General features: G+C 45.4%; 1 protein-coding gene across 1 annotated transcript; it reads right to left on the bottom strand.

The window, feature by feature from the left end:
* Window positions 1-235: 235 nt before the first annotated feature.
* On the bottom strand, window positions 236-1,593 carry LOC138503793 (myb-related transcription factor, partner of profilin-like). The gene is made up of 2 exons (XM_069623830.1): window positions 1,173-1,593; window positions 236-756 (listed from the first exon to the last, which is right to left on the bottom strand). Exons 1-2 carry the CDS (start codon window positions 1,591-1,593, stop codon window positions 236-238), a joined length of 942 nt encoding a protein of 313 aa, XP_069479931.1.
* Window positions 1,594-9,941: the final 8,348 nt, after the last annotated feature.

Raw genomic sequence — 9,941 nt, 5'->3', positions numbered from 1 at the left:
GCCATGTCCCGGCAGCACTGGGAACGTAGTGAAGGACGCAGTGGGCTTGTCCGGGTTGAGTGACTGGTCGACGGGGTGTCCTCATGCTCAGCCTGCTGAGAAGGACGTACAGCCTCAAGGGCATCAGCAATGCATCCGAGGACATCACATAGATGGTTGGTGCTGTTAGTCACCACCTGCCGCATTTCCCTTAATTCCTCCCGCCACTCCTCCCTGCCCTGGTGATTGTCTTGCATCAGCTCGTGATGAGGGTGGTGAGCTGCACTGCATGCTGCGCATCAGCTGATGGTGCGTTGTCCCTGCAGGGGATTGGGCTGCCATGCCCTGACAGGGCTTTGCCTGGGGGACTGGGCACAGGATTGGCTTGTTCCTGTGCTGCTCCATGGGCACATCGGCCAGATGTGTCTGGCTCCCCCGAGTCGCTGCATGAGACCTGTGGGTAGGTGCTTGCCTCTGGGGTGTGGACAACTGGATATGTGTACTCCTCTGCCGCTCCACAGGTGGAAAAGGGGCTGTCTACGGATTCCAGGGAGGCCGTGGCTGCCATCTCCCCAGCGACGCTGGACTCCTCGGACCTTGGGGTTGACAATGTTCCTGACGCCAATGCAGGGAGGGGCGGGGGTGGTGCACCCATCATGGGCCTTGCAGGAGCCGGTGTAGGTGTGCCCTTCCTGGCTGGGTTGCAGCGGAACCTGCCTTTGCCCCTGGAGGTGGTGGGACAGCTGGTCTCGTGGTCCTCGTTTTCATGCTCACTGCCTGTGGGGGTAGAAGAGAGGGACGGCATGAGTGATGATTTGAGACACAACTTTCATTCATGGCTACAGTCACATGTTCAGTCATTTGGGGTTTATGGGCATTTGGGTATGCAACAGCACTACATTCAATTTATGGGTGGGATATGCATGCAGGTGTCGGTATCACTCATCCTGGCCAGGTACTGTGCTGTCTGGCTAGCACACTGACCACACCAGCTGCACAGTGTGCATCATGGGATGTGCCACTTCATGCAGTATGTGTGATGTGCGTTATGCCCTTGCACTTGGAACTTGCTTGGGTCGCAGTTGGTTCGGCATGATTTTAATGGGGAGGATACCATTCCGTGATTCCTTGGCCGGGCCTTGAAAGTGTATATCATGGAATTGGCATTGGCAGTGTTGATTTAGGACACTCACCTCCATCAGAGGACGACGGTGCCCCACACTCCATGTTGCCGACGCCTTCTATTGATTCCTGTCCGATCAAGCCGGCACACGTCTCCTCCCATGGCATCAGTTTCATGGGGGAACTTGGCCCCCCTCCGGTCTCCTGGGCCTGGCTGCAGTTGGCAGAGAGGATGCTCTGCACCCTCAGCCGCAGGTCGTCCCACCACTTGCGGCAGTCCTTGGGGATGCGGGGGGTGCTGCCGACTGCGCTCACCCTTTGGGCCACTAGTGCCCAGATGTTCTTCTTCCTGAGCACCGGCTCTCTCTGCATGTCTCCACTGAAGACGATGTCGGCATGCTCCTCCAGGGTGTCCACCATGATCTGCAATTCGTCCGGGCTGAATCGCTGCTTGCGGAGCCGGTCTGCTGTCTTCTTGGGTGCTTTTGGCATTCCTGCTGCTTCTGATGGTCCCAGGGGTCCTGCCTGGTGAGGGTGGCAATGGATTGTGTTTTTAGATATGGCCGCCGCGCTCCTTCCCGCTCCTGTGCGATGATGATATTTCTGGTTCCGTTATTTAGATGTGGCCGTAATTTACGGCCACCGTTATTTACGGGCATCGCTTTTTCCACTTTATTTTATGGCGGTTGTGTTAAGTACGGGGCGCTTCACGCCGGTAAGGGCTTTTTCAGGCCCTTTTGCGGCATGGCGCTAGGTACTTTACCGGCATGGCGCAAAGCTTGTGCCTGCAAAGTCGTAATAGGCCGCAATTAGCGGTCTGTGACAAGATCAGAGACGCTGTTTGCTCCATGCCGGTAAAGCCCGGTACTTACCTCCAACCTTGGAATGACCGCCAATTAGTTTTACCTTCAAAAAATGGAACTCAGGGACAAAGGGAGATGTTCTTGCTCTAGAGTTACAGAAAGAATTAAGGAAGAGTGCATTTTACAGAACATACGATGTGTCCTCGCAGAAGGCAGGTGTCCTTGGGGCTTTCAGCTTCAGTAACTCATGTCCATTTGAATCCATCCTGCTGAATACATCGAGTGAATGCGATGAAAGAAAGTGCTGCAGCTGCTTGCCACGTGTGCTGACTTGCCACAGCAGGGAGGAGGTGAGAAAAAATATGCTTTTAAAAGGGCAGAGGGCAACAGTGAACTGCTACTCTTCGCTTACGTGCCAAACACCATGGCGTCTTTCAAAACCTGGCGGTGCTAAAAAGGTTCTTCCAATTCACTTTATAAACATATAAGAATGTCAATTTTACTGAGTGTAGAAGTTCGGTATTAATGATGACAACTGATGCTCAAGTTCTTAGACTCATTTCACGTTGTTGAGTGTGCTAGTATAGCCCTAGAGACAGGGGGAAGGGTCATTACACCTCGGACCGTTTCTTGTGGCATGTCATTATCCAAGCGATAATGACCACCATAGTAGGAGTAGCAATACATGTTTTGGAGTTTTGCTGCTGAACTAAAAAATGTTAGTTTAAAAGTAGCCATAGAAAATCGACAAATTGTGTTACTAAATGGAATGGGTTTTTGTGTTGCAGTATTTAAATAAATAATGTGTTTGTCTTTATAGGTTAACCAGTTTAATTGCTAACATATCATATCATAACATGGTTTATCGGTAGCCCTACAAAATATCCCCACCAAAAAATTGCCGTACATATGGCCGTTTGTCTCACCTTAGGCAATATTTTTGGGGAGGATATTTTGTGGGAGCAGGGGTTGCGGGGTGTCCCCCGCACATTTTTAAATAATACAGAGGTTGGGGGGGTCCATGGGTCAATATCGGCACAAGAATATGGTGAAATTTGCGTATCGCAATATTTTTGTGGGGATATTAACACATGGAACCGGTTGGTTTATCTGGGTAGGATGTAACATGAACATGCATTTGGTGCAATGTAAAAGTAACCTGTTCTCTAAGAGAAGGTGAAAATGTGTTCCCATGCTTTGGCTTTCTCTGTCATGTAAAATTGGAGGTTGCTGTGAACTAAAGATCCTCCCAGAGAGGGGTGGGGGCTGATTTGCAAAGTGATTTTCAATGGGAGTGTGCCATTGTAATACATTTTTGTAAATCAGACCCAGAGTGTCTTGTTGAAAGAAATCTTGCCCGGAAATGGTATTGTTATTTCCCTCAATGATTTTGAAGTCAGAATGTTCTGAATGTAGACACCCCCAGTAGTTATTGACTACACTCGGAACATTCTTATTGGCTGAGTGGAGTGATTGGAATGATCTTCAGCTGATATTTCGTTCACGTTCTTATTGAAATTGTTAATGCATAAACAGAGACGTTTTTATGGGAGGGCAAAAGGGGCACTTGCCCAGGGCCCACACCTTGGAGGGGGCCCACAAGCCTAGCTGATCTGAAGAAGTAAGATCCCATTGTTAACCAGTCATAAATAGCACACGTCAGGAAATTTTATGATGTGCTGCTGAGGCTCTAAACCCATTGCCCTTCTGTTTTGGCAAGTGCATTCTGCCTTGATCGATTCATCATGCATTGCTTTCTGTGTTCACTGTGGTATACATAGTTTGTGTTTTCCTTATGGCACAACTCTGTAGCATTCTTTCCTTCCTGTGGGAATTATGCTGATCATGTGCAATTGGCAATGGTGACATGCATATTGATAAATTGAGTGCCACAATGGTTCAGAAGTTAACTCAGTGTGTGAAGCACCCATTGCAGAGATATGTGTCATTTGCAAAATTATAATATCACATTTCAGCAAGGCTGGCTGAGCCTTTCCTAGGTCTGAAGTTTATAAACCTGCCTGCATATGTACTTGGTTTTGCAGAACAACATCTGCTATTATAAGCAATGTACCTGTACCAGATAGGGGTTGCTATAAAAACTAACATATCATCCGTATGGTGAAGGTCTAGAAATTGGTTTGTTCAGATGGCGTGTTGTAAAATCTAGGCAATGGCCTCCAATGAAGGCATACACTGTTAGTCCAAGAGGTGAATAAGTATCCAAATTCAATACTATGGAACAACAGCATTCATGTTTGTACCCTGCATTTGCCAGCAGACGATACAGTGATCCTGGTCAAATCATCTAATATATCTTCTTGCATGCTTCTGGTATCGTTTAGGCCATTACTTGAAATTTCTTCTTATTTAGGCCATTTGGGTGGAAGGGTTGGTAGACAGAAGAGAGCAGACCATATGTTGCAGGCATCGGGCAAGCATATTTTAAGGTCTGCTTGTTTGACACAATAAAAGGGTTTGCTTTTTTATGCACGTTTATAAATGAAAATGTTACAAGCCATTGTTTTGGAAGTATTTAAAGCTTTAAAATACAAAAGACAAACTCAGATTAAATTTGTTAAATCACATCGATTGGTATGCTGGTTCTTATATACTTCCCTTGATGATGGAGAGAATGAAGCTAGAATCATTCCTATTTTGCATAACACCCTTCTATAATATTTTGTTTAAAAATTGTCATGTTTAGTAATGTGATTTGTGTACTTTCCAAGTCCATTTTCTTATAAATTGAGATTGTTTTAGTTCATGGTAAGAACTGGAAAAGAAAGGGTTCAAATGCAGAAATTGCAGAGTTGGCACAGATCCCAGCTTCACCCCTTCACCCCTTAATCCTGGGCATCTCATTTAATCTGTATTGCCTAACCTCTCAATATTCCAAGTCTCTAAACCTTTCAAAATTGTCAGGCCTTCCAAGTGAATTCCTGCTCATGGTATGATCTTCATAAAAGCCTTATTCATGGTTTCACTGTGTTAATATTGAGCATATTTATATCGCACACCACAGGCATTTGTTCCTTTGACATCTAATGACAACACTATTTGAAAACCATGTCCCACTTCTAATCTCAGTCTATCTGGATAAAGACACCTTCCTGGTAGCTTCTAATCTGCCTACTATCCATGCTACGGTATGTGTAGCGTTCTCCTTCCTTCTAATTGGTGGTCTCTATCCATGCATGAGTACTTTTGCATTCTGTGAAGCAGCTAATGTGAGTTATCTGTCTATTAAGGGTTACATGTACCTTTTACATACAGTCCTGCATTAATACTATATCTACCTTCCTGGATGTTATTGATAAAAAGTATCCTGTATGTACTAAAACAGTAACCCCTTTGTAGACTACTAATGTTGGTCTTCAAATGTTATCTGTTTATCATTCTGATTAGAGCAAGAATGAAGAGGGCAAGGGGACTTAAAGGCAGTAAACATGCTTATTATGCTGCGAGACAGCATATCAACCTATAGGTTGTGAGCGCGATGGGTGGGGGGCGCGACCAGTATTCTTGATATCTTACTTCCTTTTGTTTTGTGGAGGGGGGGCCCAAAGATGTCCGAGCCCAAGGCCCCAAAAGTGCTTAAGATGGCCCTGTGCCCAAACCTTAAGTGTCTGTGTTCATAGTGGCTGGCGACTTAGTCAAGTGGTTGAGCTAAAGGTTGTTGGAGCTTTGGCATGGTAGAGTGCAGAAGGCAAGAGCAGAGCAAAATGATTGTTAGCATGTTTTTGCTTTAGCGCCACCTATAAGCCGAAACTACTGCATTGAAGTACAGTTGCTGTGGAGAGAGCATACGAGGAGGGAAAGAATGCGTGTAGTAATTGTTTGGTTATTTACCCACCCCTTGACTGCCCATGGCCTGCTAATCCCTATGGCCATTCCGACCTAGTTCCTGCCCCTCCCCGTCCATAACACCCATTCCTAGGATCTCCTTAAACTAGCTTTCTTAAGCCTTAACATCATACTGTGCAGTCCAGGTCCCTGCCAGAGTTAAAGGTTGGATTGGTGCTGTAAACGTGCTACTGGTGTAATACAGCTGTCTTAATCAGGTTTGTCTTCAGCCACTTGATTTATAAGCAGTATGCATATCCTTCACTGAAGTCCTGTTAAAAACAAGCTTTGGCAAAGCCAACAGTTTTGCCTTGAGTATAGGTATAAGACATTTATCAGACGCTGCTGTTATATGCACATGTACTTGCACCATTCTGTTACTGCTACCATTAGTGGCCAGTTAGTGCTATTATGGTGATACCTTGCAAACGCCTTTCTCATGTCTACACAAAACTGTTGGCATTGCCAATGCTTCTTTTAAATAGGTGTTAGCGTTTGTTTATGAAGGGGTAGAGTTTTCGATGGATGAAACACTTGTGTATAGGCGCGTTATAAATGCCATATCATATCATATCATATCATGTCATATCATATCATGTCATATCATATCATATCATGATTTGGATTGTGGATGTGTGATGGAGGGCTGGGTGGGTTGCTGTGCATCATTGTTTAGATGATGCTGGGTGTTATTGGGTGAATTAATGTAATTGGGTGGATGAGCGGGTGTAGTTGTGGGATGGCAGAAAGAGATGGATGGGTGTGATTGTATTGTTAGATTGATGGGTGTCATTGATAATTGGGTGAAATTGTGATTGTGCATGGGTGTCCATGGGTGTCTGAACATGAATGGATGCGTGTGATTAGATAGATGTAGGGATGCGAGGAAATCACGCCCTCAACAGAGAGTAACCTGTAAAAAGAAACCCAGATTGGAATCGACACAACAGAACGAAAAGGCGGATCACATGTGGAACCCGAGGGTGCAGGATCATGGGAAGGAAAGCGGCAGAGAAGTGGTGGGACCGCTAGGACAACTATATAGAAGACGGTAGCATGCATGGAAGAAAAAAAGCTGAAAGCATATGATGTAGGCACATCTAGAAGTATAGATAAGGGCATGACTGTACTGTAGCAGCATGTAGCAAGAAAGCGAAGCGAAGAAGAACCAGGAAGTGTACATGAAAGTCGTGCATAAAAGACATCCATGCCGCACAGGTATTTACAGAGACATAGCACACAGTCCAAGGACAAACAGACAGTAGAATAGTAAGGCTAAAGAAGAGAGGACACAAGAAGAAGAGAGAGAGAGGGAGAGAGAGAGAGAGAGAGAGAGAGAGAGAGAGAGAGAGAGAGAGAGAGAGAGAGAGAGAGAGAGAGAGAGAGAGAGAGAGAGAGAGAGAGAGAGAGAGAGAGAGAGAGAGAGAGAGAGAGAGAGAGAGAGAGAGAGAGAGAGAGAGAGAGAGAGAGAGAGAGAGAGAGAGAGAGAGAGAGAGAGAGAGAGAGAGAGAGAGAGAGAGAGAGAGAGAGAGAGAGAGAGAGAGAGAGAGAGAGAGAGAGAGAGAGAGAGAGAGAGAGAGAGAGAGAGAGAGAGAGAGAACCACATTGAGATCCGGTGGAGAATCAAAATAGCAGATATAAAACAAATCTGAACACAGCTAAGCATGACGAACTGACAGAATACAGAAGTAAAGAAAGGACAGATGGTTAAAGACGTAAGTGAAAGGCATAAATGAATGGAAAGTAAGTCAAGCAGTAATAAAGATAAAGCATAAAAGGGAAAAGAGAAACAATGGGTTATAACAGCTTGCACAATTTAGCAATAATACCCGACGGGGCCGAAGGTACAGGCCCAGAGCACAGTGAGCCGGATCGGGAATTATTGCTTTTCACACCTCAGCTTACCTTTCCTGTAACTCGGGGTGCTGAAAGCAATGTTTTGTGTATGAATGAACGGGACGCCTCATGGTTTCCCATTCATTGATACAAAAAACGGACTCAAGATGGCCACCACGGAGCTGGAAGATGGGGCTCCATTTCTATGGCGGACAGAAGGAATAAGGACCGGCAGCAGCGGCGCAGAGGGGATGCCGCCACCGCTGAAGGAATCAGGTTAATTGGGGCTAGGGGTGGGGGGGGGGCGGTAAAGGAAGTGAAAGGGAACAGAGGGTGGTGTGAAAGATGGCGGGGAGTGGAAAGCAACCGTAAGGTTATTCGGAACACTGGATTGGATCGTGGAATTCAGCTGGCGATCTGAGCAACCTGATTGGTTGCTCCCAATGGCCCGAGTGCTAAAATGAGATTCTCCTGTTATCTGCCACAATGAAGTACTGGAAAAGGAATACTTCAAGTGGCAACCATGGAATAACTACTTTGGCAGGTTCCAAGACATAGTGGGTAATTCAGGAAGGTTTTCACCATGGGGTAAGGGTGGTTTAATCGTTTAAAATAGTCCAACCTTACCTGAGTGAGTTAGAATTAATTAAAGTTACCCGCATGTTACCCTATTATGCTATGCCATGCCAGCCCTCCAGTAGTGGCCATGAGTGGACCCTTTGTGTGAATCAGGAGTAACGTTTATGTTTTTTTTCCAAGAGTAGTAAGTTATCTATGGTGTTTTTGTGAATCCTGCCTGTGATCAGAGGTTCCGACAGGAGTCACTTACAACATAAATGGCATTCTTTGTGAATCAACCTAATTGATGCTATGTGCATCCGGGTTACCTGTCCATATTTACAAATTCCACTCCCCTGGTTTATGAGTTTGTAAACCAAGTGAATCTTTAAAAAAAAAAAATCAGAAATCTTTGTATAAGTTTATGGAACCTGCTTTCGAGAGAGAAGAGAGAGGGTGACAGGATGAGAGAAAGACAGAGAGAGGGGAGAGAGAGAAAGGGGAGGAGAGAGAGAGAGATAAGTAGAGAGAGAGAGGGGACGAGAGAGAATAAAGAGAGACAGGGAGAGAGAGAACGATGAAAGAGCTAAAGAGGGATAAAGAGGGAGAGAGAAAGAAAGTGAGGGACAGAGAGAGAGAGAGAGAGAGAGAATAAGCCATTACATGTATCCCTCTTCTCCCACTCCATCTGAAGTTATTTTTTTGTTTTGTTCTGGCTTTCCAGGTTCAGATGCCCAACATGCATGCCTGTGCCGATTATAAGTTTAATGCAAGCAAGTAAATTCCTGTTTTAAAGGAAACTGTATTGTTATAATTTTCAAAATATTACTTTGAAAGCTGGTAGTGCAAACTCTCCATCATCTGGTGCTAAAGTGTGATTTGAAAGCGTTAATAACGTCCCCCATTGTATTCAATTCTCACCTATAGAGCTCGCTTCTAGGAGTCAAACTAAAAGTTCCAAGCTGCAGTCCAGTGGCAGTAGCCCTGATTTTTTCAATTTCCCCTGCTGGTAAACATGGTTTTCCACAAAATATAAGGGGTGTCCTGGGAGTTCCCCTGCCGGATATTAGACCTGATTACGATAGCCTTACCCACATTCTTTAGCTCACTATCTTTCACAGAGGAGAAATATTCAGTCTTTGTCCTGCCCTGGGTCAGTCCAGCACCAAATTGCTAGGCAATTCTCCTCTAAACAAGAGTGCCAACAGCAACCCCAGACACGTGTTTCAGTCTGGTTAGACCTCATCAGTAGGGTGCAGCTGTGCCTCTCTAGGAATAGTGAGCAACAGATCAATCTACTTGCAACCTACGCCCGTAACCAATGCCCTGTCGGAGTGGGTAAGGTTTGTAGTTGTGACTTTTGTGTTAGGCTTGTTTACTATTGTACTGTCCTGATAGGGTTGTCGCTCGTGGTTGGTTCCACCTAGCATTGTCTCTCTTGTTCTTGTTGGAGTTCCCCTTAGTCGGTTCTAGGTGTTGTCTGTGCTGTCATGGATTCTGTCAGCCTGTTCTTTTGTATTTCCTGTTTGATTGTTTCAGTTGTTTCCGTCTGGTTCCGAGGTATTGAAGAGCCAGGTTTTTAGAAGTTTTCTAAATTTTAGGTGGTCTTTGGTATTTCTTATTCCTTTCGGGAGGTTGTTCCAGGTTTTTGCCGCTAGGTGGGAGAAAGAGGAGCCTCCTAGGTTTTTCCTGGCGTATGGTTTTGGTTCCAGACAGATTTCAATGCTTGAGCTGAAGAGTCTCGTTGGCTTGTAGATTGTTTCTTTTTAGGAATTCTGCGCCCTGTCCGTTGATTGC

The sequence above is a fragment of the Ambystoma mexicanum genome, chromosome 1p, assembly GCF_040938575.1.
Source record: "Ambystoma mexicanum isolate Mex_15411 chromosome 1p, UKY_AmexF1_1, whole genome shotgun sequence".
Taxonomy (NCBI): Eukaryota; Metazoa; Chordata; class Amphibia; order Caudata; family Ambystomatidae; genus Ambystoma; species Ambystoma mexicanum.
The sequence above is the reverse complement of the archived record's forward strand: the minus strand, read 5'-3'. Positions and strand labels throughout refer to the sequence as shown.

What these genes read in the sequence shown, in the direction of transcription:
- LOC138503793 (XM_069623830.1), bottom strand. Translation starts at nt 1,593, where the DNA reads ATGCCAAAAGCACCCAAGAAGACAGCAGACCGGCTCCGCAAGCAGCGA. An exon ending in ACCGTCGTCCTCTGATGGAG is followed by an intron (nt 757 to 1,172) that starts GTGAGTGTCCTA and finishes CTACCCCCACAG; the next exon opens with GCAGTGAGCATGAAAACGAG.